The 15,173-nt window shown below is 54.8% G+C and overlaps 4 protein-coding genes across 4 annotated transcripts; 3 read left to right on the forward strand and 1 right to left on the reverse strand.

Moving 5' to 3' along the window:
* Positions 1-189: 189 nt before the first annotated feature.
* Positions 190-2,842, reverse strand: ATEG_04682 (uncharacterized protein; the record flags this gene model as incomplete). The annotated part of the gene is made up of 2 exons (XM_001213860.1): positions 190-2,554; positions 2,619-2,842. 2 exons carry the CDS (start codon positions 2,840-2,842, stop codon positions 190-192), a joined length of 2,589 nt encoding a protein of 862 aa, XP_001213860.1.
* A 619-nt stretch (positions 2,843-3,461) lies between these two features.
* ATEG_04683 (uncharacterized protein) lies at positions 3,462-6,915 on the forward strand (the record flags this gene model as incomplete). Its single annotated transcript, XM_001213861.1, has 2 exons — positions 3,462-3,530; positions 3,625-6,915. 2 exons carry the CDS (start codon positions 3,462-3,464, stop codon positions 6,913-6,915), a joined length of 3,360 nt encoding a protein of 1,119 aa, XP_001213861.1.
* A 283-nt stretch (positions 6,916-7,198) lies between these two features.
* ATEG_04684 (putative mitochondrial methylglutaconyl-CoA hydratase (Auh)) lies at positions 7,199-8,190 on the forward strand (the record flags this gene model as incomplete). Its single annotated transcript, XM_001213862.1, has 2 exons — positions 7,199-7,542; positions 7,620-8,190. The coding sequence occupies 2 exons, from the start codon at positions 7,199-7,201 to the stop codon at positions 8,188-8,190; spliced, it is 915 nt and encodes a 304-aa protein (XP_001213862.1).
* Positions 8,191-9,351: 1,161 nt separating this feature from the next.
* Positions 9,352-13,971, forward strand: ATEG_04685 (LipA and NB-ARC domain protein; the record flags this gene model as incomplete). The annotated part of the gene is made up of 3 exons (XM_001213863.1): positions 9,352-10,294; positions 10,347-10,484; positions 10,733-13,971. The coding sequence occupies 3 exons, from the start codon at positions 9,352-9,354 to the stop codon at positions 13,969-13,971; spliced, it is 4,320 nt and encodes a 1,439-aa protein (XP_001213863.1).
* Positions 13,972-15,173: the final 1,202 nt, after the last annotated feature.

Below are 15,173 nucleotides of genomic sequence, written 5' to 3' on the forward strand. Positions count from 1 at the left end.
ATAAGAGCCGAGTTTCTTTTTCCTCCGTTCCTTCTAGTCCCAAGAAAAGACAAAAAGTACATTGGATAGAAGGGTAAAAAAACAATAAAACAGGGGTGAATCCCGACATTAATCGAACCAAACCTTTCTAAAACGTAAGCAAGAGGAACAAATCGTACCATCCATCAAATATGAAAACAACCAACCCGCTCATGAAGCCATTGGAGTTCCGTTCTGCCGGCTACTGGGCGTGACACTCCGATCTTGGGAACTGGCCTGCTCTGTTGTCGGTTGTGGCGTTGAACCCTGTCGGGCCGCAAGCTGCAGCTCTCGTCTATTTTTTTCCATTAAAACAGCCTGCTCAGCAGCACTGCGGGCATAAGTCATGGCGGCCGCCGAATTGGAATAAGCACCAGACGGTGGCGGCGCTTGGTTGGAGGGAAAATTTCCGTAGGGTGGGGGCTGCTGCTGCGGCATGTATCGTTGCTGGGGATTGGCGGATCCCGGGGTCATATATGGCGTTCGTGGAGCAGTGTAAGCAGGTGGTTTTTGAGGGGAGGCACTTCGTCCAGCTGCGTATGCGGGATTATATCCGGGCTGTCCAGGTCGCGGCGTGTATGGTTGCGGAGAGGTTTGGGCGGCAGGTGTTCCTTGTTGCGCCGCGTAGGGATTATACCCATTTTGCCCCGGCCGCTGGAATTGCCCTTGGTTGTAGGGGGTAGGCTGTGTATATCCTGGGACGAAGCCTGGTCGCTGAGATGGTGTTGTAGGGGGGCGCGCGCCCGTATAGCTTTGTGGATGTCCTGGAGTGTATGTTGTAGGTCCCGACATCGAGGGTTGTCTCCCGCTATAGTAGGGAGCCTGAACACCACCCTGTGGTGGCACTCGCGCGTTATGAGAATAAGCTCGCTGGTTGTACCCTGTCGGGTAGCCTCCAGAACGCGATGGTGTCCGATTAGCGGTGCCTGCCATCGGGGCCATGGCTGCCGCTCGTTCCTGTTGGATCGTGAAGTCGTCCTTCTCCATCGTTCCCTGATAGTCGGGGTTCTCGATCACCACTTTCTGGCTGATGTTCAACTCGTTCAGTTGGTCGCCGTTCAATTTCGCGACAGCATAGGGGGGCAAGTTGGAGATCAGGGTGGCTAAGCTGGTCCGCAGTGTCTCGTACACATCCATTTCGGCCTCAGAAGGAGCACCTGATGTCTTTGAATCGGAACCTGTCTTTTCCTTAGGCTCGGTGGTCTGGCCGCCACCAGCGGTTGGAAGTTCAAGGTTGCGGTTTCTCTGATATGAGCTGAGGGTCTCCAGCAGATCCGAGACGTCACGCAGCATGTCTTCCAGGTCCTGCTCACGCTCTTCAGCTTCCTGCTCCTCCTTTGGCGCCTCGGTGTGAGAGACGTTATCGGCGAAGTCTTCTGGGTTGAAGTTTTTCACCATCTCTTCCAAGGTACTCTCGTCAAGTTCACCAATGTTACCGGGACGTTCTGAGGATGCATCCTCGTCCTGGTAAGGCAGTGATACTAACGTGTACAGGCGCTTTGCACCCCGTCTGCTCCACCATACCGAATCTTTTGCATCATGTTGTACAATAGCCCCCGAGCTGTCGAATGAAGGAGCGAAAGACGAGTAAACACCCTGCAGAACAGACGCGTCATCGTCAATCCACATAGCGGGATCCTCTTCGACCCGATCCTGGACATGTTGTTGCGACGACTGTTGTTTCTGGCGACGATTCCAGTAAGAAGGGGAGGAAGTAACACCGCCGTACTGGAGCCATTGACCCGAAGGCAGAGGCGCGAGGCAGTAGTTATTCCGATCCCCAAGGAAAGCCTTGTAGTTTGTAATCGCCTCGAAATTATCGAGCCACCCATTGATACTCCGAGAGGAAGATCTTGCTTTACGCGGAGGTTCCAAGTGAGGCAAGTTCTTTTGAGGAGCGAACACCTCACCGAAAGTCCTCTTCGGCTCCTTCGACTTAGCCTCCGCATTGTAAGGGACCGCTTTAGTAGTCGTGATCCCGTTAGGCAAGCCCACCTCGCGGAGGGGTGCTTGTACTTCCACGTACTTTTCCGTTGATGGATCATCGGAGGGCAGAGGGACTTTGACGGATTTTTGAAGGCTTGAGTAGAGCTGTTTTGGGTTCGCGGGGTTTCCAAACAACGTCAAGACCATGTTTTCATTTCGAGTCTCAACATTCGGAGTGGTGGTTTCCGCAGGCACTTCGGTATCATCCTCAGATACTTCAGCTTTGATGGTCGACTGGCTCACCTGGGCCTGACGAACAAGGCTGTTCAAAACCTTCTTGAATGCGGCTATGCGATTCACGGTTTCTGACAGGGCCGATCCGTCTGCCTGAGTACCAGCGGCCAAGGTTTTGTTTCTCTCAATCACAGCCGCGGAAGCCCTCTCAATGTCACTCAAAAACTCAGACAGGGAGTTGTATCGATCCGAGGCGACCCGTGTTTGGATACTTGTAGGTTCATCTCTGTCGCTCGACACTTTCGCGCGTTTTGAACGAGGCTTCGCAGGGGAACTCGGCAACGTACAGGACAAGAGATGGAGTTCCGTGTCATTTCTGAGATAAAGGGTCAGCCATGAGTGCGCGGGTCGAACCGCGGGAGGCGACCGAGAGTACTTACTTGCTGAGAATATCAACAAGATTGCGCAGGTTCTCTTGGAGTTTTATTTTCTCTTGCGCCTGCGATGTGGCGGTATTGGGGTCTTGAGAAGTCTTGTCCTCATGGCTCGATACGCGCTTGCGCTTACCGGGTGTAGCCAAGGCAGGGGGGTCGGGGGTGGCGGTGGTGAGTTCGCCGTTTGTTGCCGACATCGAGGTCGTTGCTCCGCTATCGTCTGCACTCATGGTCCGGAGTCGCGCCGAAGCTGCAGGGTTTCTTTGACGCGAATCAGAGGATAGTTCGTCACGATCGGCCGTCGCGGGTTGAATCTGAAATCCCGGAGACGCGACCGAGGAGTTGGAATTCAGGGTATAAATTGAATGAGCAAAAGTCAAAAACCGAGGAGACTGTGCTCGAAACAACAGAAGGATGGTTGCGTGTTTTCGTTGATCTCCGAAGCGGATGCGCCAATCGAGCGAGGATAACCAGGGAGGAAAACCACGACGGAGAGGGAACAATCAAGCCACCCCAACGAGAGTGAATTGACAACAAACAGGACCGAGCATACGTCGATATGCACGCAAGGTAAGAGGCCGGTCGGGGGAACAATGAGCCTGGGAAAAAAAGTGAATGCAGCGGGTGCCCAGCGGGAGGACAAAGCGAAAGAGGGAGATCCTCAGGTTGTTCCTATTGCGCGCCAGGCCAAACCCGTGACGATCCCGCACGTGACCTCTCTTTTTCTTGCCCGGCGCGGCCGCTCTGCCTATACAATTTCCATTCCTCATCCGCTCTCTCTCACTCTTTCTCTCTCTCCCCGCTGGCATTATCTCCCTGCAGACTCGTCAGTTCGGAGGGACGATATTCATGGATGTCATCGGTCTTGAATCATGTCCCGAGCCGCTCGAGGGTCTGCTCTCTGAGAGCGGCGCATTTGTTTAGTAGCCGTTCACGGCCCAAGGTACCAAACCGAATTCCAGCTCATTGATCATGCTTTGTGTTATACTAATCGGTTTCACTTGCCCGACAGGATCATCTAGGCGATTGCCCTTTACGTCCTTTGAATCACAACATATCCTCGAACTTGCCGTCCAACACCGCGGCTAGTCCTCTCAACTTGTCCCGATCCGCGAGCTCCGTCGGTGGTCCAGCCTCTGCGCAGTTCGGCTTTTATAACGACCAACATCACGGATCGGTACCAGAGGCCTCTATATCTTCCAGCAAATTACATAGCGAGCGACGGCTTGACTCACGGCTGAATCCGCTCCCTCTCTCTCCAGGTGCAACCCACGAAGGGCGTGATACAGCGGACACGTTCAGCTCAATAGGTCGCGACTCGAGTACGTCTGAGTTTGAGACCGATGAAAAGATTCCGTTGGCATCAACTGGCAACTCCACCGTCGACCGGAAGCCTGGTAAACGTACCCGAAAGAGATTCGCGACGGATGTGCGCAACCCTCGGAGATTGTCGAAGCGGCTTCCCGGGGCCTTCTCACCAACTCCCACCGAGTATCTTATCGATACCCTGCAAAATGTCATGCACACATCCAAAGGCATCGAGCGGCATTGGACGTACGCCGCTCGAAATCCCAGCGACCATCTTATGGTCCCTTTGACAAGGGAACAGAGAATTAGATTCAAAATTCACCATCGAATGACTCTACAACAAATCCTCGCCGATTACATATACCGTGTGGATCGACTCCTCGACCAAATGGGGAGAGAGGGCTCTTCAATACAAACGGAATCGGACCTGGGTCTTGCTTTGCGCAAGGTCTTTTTGACCAGGGAACACCGCAAATATCTAAAGGCGCGCCACTACAGCGTTGCAGATGTCGTGGCGTGGGCGTGGATCTTGAGGAGCGAGAGCCCGTACCAGGCGATTCTGCGGCTTTTGATATTCAATGAGCAACAGACAAAAAAGAAAAGGAAACATACCACGCATCCAACGGTCCCGTCATTCATCCCCCTTCTTCTTCTACGACAGAATCTCGACACGAAGTCATTCAGATTGCTCCTAGTATATTCCCTGCACCTTATGACAGGCCAACACCTTCCAAACACTTCCCAGTCGATCAATGCAACATCGGAGACTGTTTTCGACCAGGCACGTTCGTCTGGGAAGACCCAGCCTTTGCTTGATCCTAACACGTGTGCCACGTTCGCTATCCGCTTGCTCCACCATGCGCGCCAGCTGTGGCCTGAAGCCCAGCTGCCTATTGCCCGCGCATATTCATTTTATTTGTCCACCTTGGAATCGAAAGAGAGTGGTGGTATGACACGGAGGAGCATTCAGGTCATGGCGAGAACTTCGAATCAACTTCTTCGGTTACTCTCTTTGCCCTGTAAGATTGGTCCTTTCGCGTCAGCTCCTATCCAGCAGGAGGCACAATTTGAGCTCCTCAAAGCAATGGCAAGGAATCGCCCTGTTCTGCCTGTCACGCGGCAAGGCTACCAGGCAATAATCGCAGTTCAGCTGGCCCATAGAAAGACGTTTGATGAACGGCAATCTGCGGAACTGAAGGCGCCATCCTGGCCACCATGGAAGGAAAATAAACTGGGCATCGACTCTCAACGAGGGATCGAAGGGATGAAGAGCCGCGCTATGCGAGTCATGTCGCAAATGAAAGAAGCCGGATACGCACATAGCCGTTGGGAAGAGGTCTCTAGCATCCTCGCTGGCTGGGACACCGACAAGAGTCCTACGATTCAAACTCGGACGTTGTCTCGCCATCCGGGGCTTCTCCGTGACCCTACGGGGGATCACTCCCACCACGCAATATGGGAAGCCCGAATCCGTGCCACAAGGACTGTGCGAGAAGCATGGGCCTGCTTCCTTGCCTATCAAGACCAGGGCCTGCCTCCCCGGCGGTCCATTTATGCAGCAATGGCAGAGAAGCTGGTGTATCGAAGCAAGGCCGTCAAAAGCAACTTCGACAACGGAAGCCGCGCGTTACCGGGCGATGGTCCGGAAGTGTTCCCAGAGCCTTCCTCTGCACGAGATTTGATATATGTCTCGACCGAGCCGCCTACATTGAATGAGCTGCTCGAGAAAATGCTCTCTGAGGGCATCAGGCCTAGTGGTAGATTTCTTGCACTCCTTCTGCGATCGGCCCCCACTCTCAGCGCTGGGCTGCATTATCTTACCAGTAGCGATCTGTCCGACGGACAAGTGAAGGCATTGTGTGCTGATTGGGCGGAGCGCTCTGCATATGAAATCCCAACCCGCAAAGCTCTTGACGAGATACCTGACTACCTGTTCTCGTCTTTCATATACTTGCTGTGTAAATTCTCGGACTTGAATGAGTGGGTTGTGCGATACGGAGGTCGCACGGCCGACGCCTTTCCCATCGCCATGAATGGCCACTCAAAGGATTGGGTGCCAGGTACCACGCCCAGTCATTCAGAATCCTTAGGCCTGGGCCTAGATGGCCACTATCCAAACACTTTGGCCCATGCAGCTCGGCTTCTCAAGGCGAGAAGCTCTCGGTCCCCCCAACCCTGGGTCCATATGCTCTTTGCATTGAAAAGGGTGCGCATTACTGCTCGGCCTCGCGGTTTATCACCCGGCACGCAACTTATCCTGGCCTGGCATGAAGTCATGGAAGTCACTGGCTGGATGAAGGAGCGTGGAATCGATCTGGGATTACAGGGATTCCAGGCTCTCTGCAAAAGCTTTTCGAGGGCCGTCGTTGCCGGAGTGAAGGATGCAGACGCTGCTGAAGAGGGTCTGGCGCTGGTCAGCCAGGCCAAGCAGCGGGGTGATCTATCTCGTACCGAATTGAGTGGACTGTGCGTAGAGGACATGGTTAACAGCGGCCTCACCCTCCTCAAACAGCAATTCGACCAACTTGTCTTCCCTGACTCCAAAACCGCCTCCATGGTTGAACATACTCTGACTTCTCTCCAACAAAAGACCGACGGCCAAGTCACACTGCCGGCTCTATGCCGTGTGCCTTCGCCTGCCGTCTTGCATGCATTTGTCCGATCACTTGGATTGGCCGAGGACTATGATGGATTGTTGAGCCTGCTCCGTTGGATGAGCCAGTATGCAGGGCCATTGAAAGAGGCGTCAGATGAACGGATGAACGGGGATCGAATCATGCGGCGGACGGTGGTCGGTATCCGCGCGTTCCTCGAGGGGTGCTGGGGCAAGCACTCTCTACAGTCTACGCCAGGTGTGATTGAGGCTTCGGATGGGATGACTTTCACTGACCCTAATCTGCAAGAAGCATACGACATCATCACTGCGACTGGTGTCTGGGGTCCATGGCCCAGTGACGAGGAAGTGCAAGAGTACCTTGCGGTGCACTGGGGATGACCAGTTGTTGTATTATAGCGTGTATATATATAGATCTTTTTGTAGCATCAATATGCATGATACCCATTCATTTACGTCGTTCTGCTTGGTCGCGAAGTTGTAGACAGCGCTTATCCGCGGCAAAATCGTCGATGTTCCCCGCACCCGCAGCAGCTTTCCCCACACCTCCGAACTCCCTTGATTTCTGCACGAACATTTAATTGTTGCTCATCCCACTCCTCCCAAACTTCTTTTCGACTTATCCTAACCGACCACTTCGCCCGACATACTCTATCGATACATTATGCCGCCGCGTCTCGCGTTCCCCCGCACTGTTCAAGCTCGGCCCGTGTTGAGTTTGCGCATCCGAGTGGCCCGGTTCAGCACCGAGGCCGACGATGCGGTGCTCAAGATCCAACAGGTCCCTGCGCCGGGGTCGGGGAACATTCGCGTTTTACTCCTTAACCGGCCCAAGGCCCGTAATGCACTGTCGCGGGGTCTCGTCGATAGCCTGGCGAAGCAGGTCCAGTCGATTGCCGCCGAGGGCGGCTCGGGCCCAACCCGGGCGCTGGTCATTGGCAGCAACACGGATTCGGCATTTTGTGCGGGCGCGGATCTGAAGGAGCGCGTGAAGATGACCCAGAACGAGTAAGCCCCGTCTAATTGTTTCCGATCGCTGGGCTTTACGTCCGCCGGCGCAGATGCTAACGGACCTCGCGTCGTAGGACGAGCGAATTCCTCACCCGACTCCGCGGCACATTCACGGAACTCGCCACCCTCCCCATCCCGACCATCTCGGCTGTGTCATCGACCGCGCTCGGGGGCGGCCTGGAGCTCGCCCTGTGCACGCACCTGCGCGTGTTCGGGTCGTCCAGCATCGTCGGGCTGCCGGAGACGCGACTGGCGATCATCCCCGGGGCGGGAGGCACGTACCGGCTGCCGGGCGTGATCGGGCTGAACCGGGCGCGCGACATGATCTTGACGGGACGACGGGTGTCCGGGCCAGAGTCGTACTTTATGGGGCTCTGCGACCGGCTGGTGGAGATCCTGCCGGAGGAGGAGCAGAAGGAGGGCCGGGCGCGCGAGAAGGTGCTGCAGGAGAGCATCAAGCTGGCGTTGGATATCTGCGAGGGCGGACCGGTGGCAATTACGCAGGCGCTGCGGGCGGTCAATGGGAGCTGGCGCGGCGAGGCGGCGGAGAATGAAGCGTATGAGGGGGTGATGGTCACGGAGGACCGGGTGGAGGCACTCCGGGCATTTGCTGAAAAGAGGAAGCCTGCGTTCCGGGGGCGATGAATGAATCATTGGTCAGATGAGAGGGTTTGCCACTGAATGTGTGTATGTGTGTTCGTTATCGTTGTATTCTATTTGTACGGGATTGCCTAGATGGGTGAGTCAATGAACCGGATCTGGTTTCTGCTGGAGATGATGGGTCTGAGTCATCTGAAGCGCATCTAGATTGTATTGCTGTTGTTGTCATGGTAGATCGGTGGTAGGCGTAAAGTATGGGGTGCATCTAGACTGAAGAATAGGCGGCTTAGACTGCCACAGGGCAGGTTGCGAACCCTGGATCTCCCCGGACGGAGCCGCGGATCCACTCGTTAATATCTACATAGAACTATTTAAAACAAGTACATCGTACAGACGAATACTACTTGTACTATTTTCAACTAACACTAAGGTGTTTCTTACTAGGAGAAAGTATAGCGAGCGCAGTGAAATGGCGGTACCTACATGATGCAGCCATCGGATGTCATGCAGTGAGGCTATGTCCCGCATTTACGAAACCTGTGGAGAATAATAATACCCCAAGCGTAGAATGTGAGGAGTCGAGGTAAGCACTCCAAAAAGAAACGACAACTCGTATTCTGTCGGGCGAGCAGTCGCCCGTCACAGCCACGATGATTTACAAACAGTCTGAGGGGAGGTCAGAAGATGGCGATGAATAATTGTCGATCATAGATCGATTTACTGGGCACTGTCGGAGTGAATAGAACTAGAATAATAGTATAGACAATAGAATAGTCAATAGACAATACTCTCCCAACAATAGGATAGTCCCGATCGAATACTATATAAAACACACCGTCCCCCGTCTGCAACCACATTAATAGTCAGGAACCACCCGTGGAACATCTCTCACCCTAAATCCTCCTGAATTCCCCCTAAATCCATCGATCGACCGGCGCTAGAGCCAGCAGGTCAGCGAGGCTGGAGGCATGACCTGCTGTTGGTCAGCCCCGGGCGAGTCAAGGCACCAGGAACTCCAGTCATCTGCTCCCGTCTGTCGGCTCCGTATAAAGTAGTCCATTTCTTCCCCTCCACCTTCTGCCTTCTGCCTTCTGCCCCCCCCACAATCACTCCTTCTGCTGTGCACTCCCTCACACTCACTCCCTTACACTATCCGACCATCACCATTTCACCACGCTGGCGTAAAGCCGCCCCAGCCTCCCCCTGATGACGGGCATCGCCTCCAAAATCAGGCGGATCGGCCCGACCCCCGTGTACACCTCCCCCGACCCCAAGGTCGACATCGTATTTGTCCACGGCCTGAACGGTCACCCTTACAACACATGGGCCACCACCGACCCCGACGTGTTCTGGCCTGTCGATCTGCTGCCCGAGGTGTTGGCCCGCGTCGGCGTGAGGATCATCACCTATGGATACAACGCCAACGTCTCCTCCTTCTCCGACAGCGTGTCCAGCGATCACATCCACAACCATGCCGAAACACTCGCCTCCAGTCTGGCCGCGAACCGCAGCCTGAAGAACTGCTCCGATCGTCCGATCATCTTCGTCTGCCATTCGCTCGGCGGCCTGGTCGTCAAGCGCGCCCTCACCTACTCCAAGAATATCCAGAATGAGCGAACGGAGCACATTCGCTCCATCTGGGTCTCCACCTATGGCATCCTCTTCCTCGGGACGCCGCATCTCGGCTCTGACATGGCCAAATGGGGTGTTCTCCTGCAGAATATCTGTTCCGCCGTGATCCCCAAAAAAGTGATGGATTCGTCGTCGAACCTGATCAGTGCGCTCAAGACGAACAACGAGACCCTGCAGAACATCAATAGTCTGTTCGCCGAGGACATGGGCCGCTATCACATCTACTTCTTCCATGAAACCCTCAAAACGGACGTCCGGGGCACCCGTGAGCTCATCGTCGATGAGAGCTCCGCCGCCCCTCACGCCGAGGGCGTCGAACGCATGGGGATCGAGGCCAACCATCGCAACATGTGCAAATTCGAGGATGAAATGTCGCCCGGGTATGAGGCCGTCGCCGCCGCCCTGTTGCGCTACGCAGGCGACGCCCCCAACACCATCGCCGCCCGCTGGGTCGAAGAGAAGCAGACTCGACTACTCCGGAAGAAGCAGAAAGCGGAGGAGATCTTCACTCATCGAGGTCCGTGACTTCACTTTCTGTCTCTATGCAACCCTGACTGACGCCGTGGCAGAGCGAGAAGATATCATGGAAAGGAGCGCTCCAAATCTGCCCACGAGGGAACCCCCTGGTAGGACTCACTTACTTTCTGCATCTGCATCTGAGGAACCTGTCACGTTGAAGAGCTATGAGATCGAGGAAGAACCTGCTAGTAAGCGGTTTTAAAGTGACGAATTTCATTTGTGTGTCTTGTATTGTGCTTTTGCACTTCTCCCTAGTATAGAGAGAAACAATGGGGGAAAAGAAGAAAAGAAAATGGACCCTGCTTTCCTCATGATCATTATCGCTCCGTGCCATTGTCTTGCCTGCAATTCCGTCCGCGTTTCTTGCAGTTCGTGTATATCCGCGTTCTCTGCTTTACAAAATGCCACCGCAGTCAGATTGCTGACTTGTCTCCAGATAGAAACCCTAGGCAAATCACCGATAACCCGCATCATCATCCAAGACTCCTCGTAGCACCCCCCGGTTTCCATCCGAACGCCACGTTCTACGGGATGGAAAAGGAACTGGACATCCTGCATACCAGACTCTACCGAGCAAGGAAGCGACCTAATCACCTCACGGCCGTCTTGATTAGCGGAGTCCGTGGCTCAGGGAAATCACATCTGGCCCGACAATATGTCTGGACCTATCGCGATTGCTATCCTGGAGGAATTTACTGGATTGACGCCAAATCCCCGGAGTCCACATTCAAATGCTTCTGGGATATTGCACAGGCCATTTCGCAAATCGCCGATGACCATGAGTTCTACCTACCGGATTCCAGCAGGTCGCATGGCTTCGTGGAAATCGTACGGAACTGGTTCCAAACCCACGATGGTTGGCTGATGGTGTTTGACGGGATTTCCTTTGCTTGTGACGATGATCTCAATAACTTCAGGCAATTCCTTCCCTTCAAAGAGAAGTGCAGCATCATATACACCTCTGTGGATAGGACGCTGAGCAAGAAGCAACGCTTGTATGAGCCTTATTGCTTGAAGATGCCGCCCCTCGAAGTTAACGATGCGTGCCGGCTCTTGTTCAAAGACATGCGCATTAAAAATCCGACCAAACAGCAGATCCGCAAGGCAACAGAGCTGGTCAAACACTACGGCTGCCTCCCACTTGCTGTGCATGCAATGGGGCATCACTTGAACAACATCGCCAAGCCGCTCGAGAAGTATCACATCGATTCTCACCTGACCGACAAGAAGCTCGCAGAGCCCTTCCTGAGTATCATGCATGATCTCTACCGCCAGGAGTATTTTGAGGCGCTGAACCTGATCAATCTCCTTTCCTTCTTCGGCCACGACATTCCCGTTGGGCTGATCAGCTTTGGCAGAGCTTCACTGGAAGCCTGGAATGTCCAGATTTTGACAAGTAGCGGGCCGGGGGAAGGCCCAGATATCGATACCACGCTGGGAATTCTCATCCGGTATGGCCTGATCGAGCGAGTAGCGGTCCGATATGCCGTGCAAGCTGTTTCTCCGCGGACCGAGAAGGAGAGTATTCTAGACATGAAGGCAGTTCAACCAGAACTCTCCGAATCGCAAACAGAAAGTAGCAGTCAGGAGGCGACTCTTTCCATCTACGCCAACTCAAGTTCTATCGACCGGATCAAGATCCACAGTGTCGTTCAGGGATTCTGCCGAGATGAGCTGAAGATCATGGACGAGGAGAGGAGGACGAAACCGGCCCCCAACGCGGAGAAAGCGGTCGCGGGATTCTTCGATTCCTGGCTTGTTGTTGCTACTCGAGTCCTCTGCACGTCGTATGAAAGCGCGCAAAACCGCATGAGCGGGGACGATCACGGCCTGGTGCAGGACTACAGAGAGTACGAGACCCATGCATCCAGGCTCGCGGACCATTTCCCTAAACGGAGCCACTCTCATGAGCCAAAAATCGTCCGTGAGGCGCGCGAGGATCTGAGGCAGATCAGACGGAGTATCAGTAATGAGATCGAGCGAGCCTCACCCAGCTCTTCGCAGGAATCCATTCGGAAGCACCGCTCAGTGTTTGACCGTTCCAGCAGCTCTTCGTCCTCGATTCCAGATACTGCCACCCCGGAAGACGGTCCTTCTCGGCAGCTAACGTGGGATACCAACGAAGTGGTTCCTGAGGTGGAATCTCCTTTAGAGATGCCTAGGGTCCCGCCTAACGTCAGTCTGAGACCATTCCTCCCTCATATATTTCGGGATTCCAGCACGGAAAAGGAGATTGGATATGAGACTGATGGAGAGAACGACAACTACTTCCATCGCATCTCACCAACACCATCTCGCACAAGTCACTCGACGGAACGCCCGAGATCGTCACAAACTGCCGTCCCGCTTCATCGCAGTTCGCCAGAGCCGTCGTCCCATGCAAGCCACACGACGGAACTGCCGAAATCCTCGCAACTCCCTAGCCCACAACAGACAGATGATCAGGAATGGCATGTTGTAAGACGCCCTACCAAGCCCAAGTCGAACAAGGAGAAGCCGTTGAAACGAAAACCAAAATTTCCGCGCGCCCTCCGGCGTCCGAAACTGGCTGCTCCTATCCTCAAGGTCGAAACTGCGTCAGGGAGAAGCGCATCCGCCGGTGACATTGGACAGAGGCGGAGCTCATTGTCCGCCGAAGAGGCTCTCATTGCTGTACATAACGCAAGTCCTCCTCAGCACAAAGAGAACGTACCGCCAACCTACGCCACCGTCGCAGCCAGATCCGTGCGCGATACCGATCCCTTCTGGAAACCACGGTCATCATCAACCCCTGGGGGCCATCCTGGCACGTTGCCACTGACAACCAAGTCATCGGGTGATTCGCTATTTACTCGGTCGACTAACCTGTATGGAGCATCGCCTTTCTCTCCCGAGCTGAGACCGGAGCGACTGAGCCAGTCTACGTACAGCGAGCCTGGCCATCTAACCGACGACTTGAACGCTTTAGACCTGAGGACGAGCCTCAATGCACGATATCATCTGACTGCCAGACGCGTAGCTCCACTCGACATGTCCGCCAGCACGCCGTCCATAGGGACACTGCCTCCGCTGCCCTACGACAGCAACATCGAGGTCGGCTACGCGCCCCGAGTCACCGGGGTCACCAAGCCCACGACTCTCAGTCATTCGACGACCAACGTTACCTCGATCTCGCATCCCTCGGCCTTCATGCCGGGTGTCTCGCGACCGCCGTCAGTAACAGCAGAGGGGCCACCACCTCCCGGCTACGCGTCTGATCCCGCGCCCGAGCCCATGTCACGCGACCTGTCAGCGCAGTCGCATCACTCGTGGGCAACCGAGCCCGTCCGTGTCTCCAGGATCGCCCCCATGCCAGGCCCTACCCAGCCACTAGCCAGTACGCTGGCCATCCCGCAGCAACATGTGCTGTCGGGGACGGGGAGCTGGGCGGGCGAGCTCCATCCTCTTCAACCGCCAGTGGCACCCGCCGCGCAGACTCTGTACCTGGGTGCGCATCGGGTGGACATTGGCGACCCTCACCCGCGCTTGGTCGGACCCCGGCCCTACGACATTGCGCCGTACAACCCCTACCATTCCAACCTGTCGGGGCCGCTGATCCACCACGCACTCCCCATCCAGCAAGCACAGGAGCTGCAGATGCTACGGCCCCGGAGCGGAAGCTCCCCAACACATGCAGCGTTCAGCGCGAACTTGTGAGTGCGGCGTTGGTCTGGTGTAGGGCGCGTGGGGCTGGCCACGCATGGGGTTCATATGCAGACGGCGGGGAGTAGTTCTCTATGGCTTTCGCAAAGCGCATTGATTTGTTTTATTGCATTGGACGCAAGCATGGTATAGTGTGCATTGTTCATGCCAGGGTTTGAATAGGGAGGAGCATGATATGGCGTTCTTTTTCGACAGGGCAGTGGTAAATACCCATGGTTGCATATAGTGGTTTGAGCCTGTTCATAATATCACTAGAGTGATGGGGCGATAGATTAGATTTATATATCCATAATAGCATCCCTGACATATATTTCTTGGAGAGTAGTTGGAAGAGTGTCTACACCTAATATAATGAATATAGTGTTCTTGTCTAGACCCTGAATTCCCAGGCGATGGACTGGCCCAACATCAACGCATCACCTCGACCCCAACCCCAGCGACCACGATTCAGCCACCAGCAAACCAACAAACCGGACGCATACATCATCATCAATCCGATCTGGTCCATGGTCGTTTTGGCCGGCGTCTTGCTTTGGTCGCCAATGAAGGGCTCCACTACTGACGGGTGAACGACGTAAGAGGAGCCGCGGGGGGTATGACGTCGACGGGGGTCCAGATGAAGTATATAAATCCACACCATACTAGCTCTGCACTTATCACTAGAAAATACTATTGTATCACATAGATCGATTCATCTATCTGCTCCCTCATCCTCAATTGAACACCTTTTCCATCGCTACATCCACCATGTCGTTCCTCACGCGCTTCACCCCCCTGACTGCCCGCGTGGCGTCTACCCCTGCGATCCGCACTACTCCCGCCCTGGGCGTTGGTGCGGCGAGATCGATCTCGTCTACCGCTCGCCGACAGTCCGGCCCCGTCGACGCTACTAAAGAGACCCTGAAGAAGGCGGACCGGGTGGTTTCCGATGCTGCAGTGAAGGGCATCGAGAAGGGCGGTATGTTTCATGTTTCCTGTGACGCGCAACTGTGGCGGCACGCTAACCCCAGCATAGAAAAAGCCGCCGGCAGATCAAGGACACTGTCGGCAAGACGACGGGAGAGGCCTAGGCCCAGGCTTCGGAGCTCAGGGCCAGGTCTCCATATGAATTCAAGTTAAGAAATGAAATGAAACCCGTAGTGAAGCTGAGGAAAGGTCAGGAGGCCAGGGTTATTGACGTGGCATACCAGGGAGTA

The sequence above is a fragment of the Aspergillus terreus genome, genomic scaffold, assembly GCF_000149615.1.
Source record: "Aspergillus terreus NIH2624 scaffold_6 genomic scaffold, whole genome shotgun sequence".
NCBI lineage: Eukaryota > Fungi > Ascomycota > Eurotiomycetes > Eurotiales > Aspergillaceae > Aspergillus > Aspergillus terreus.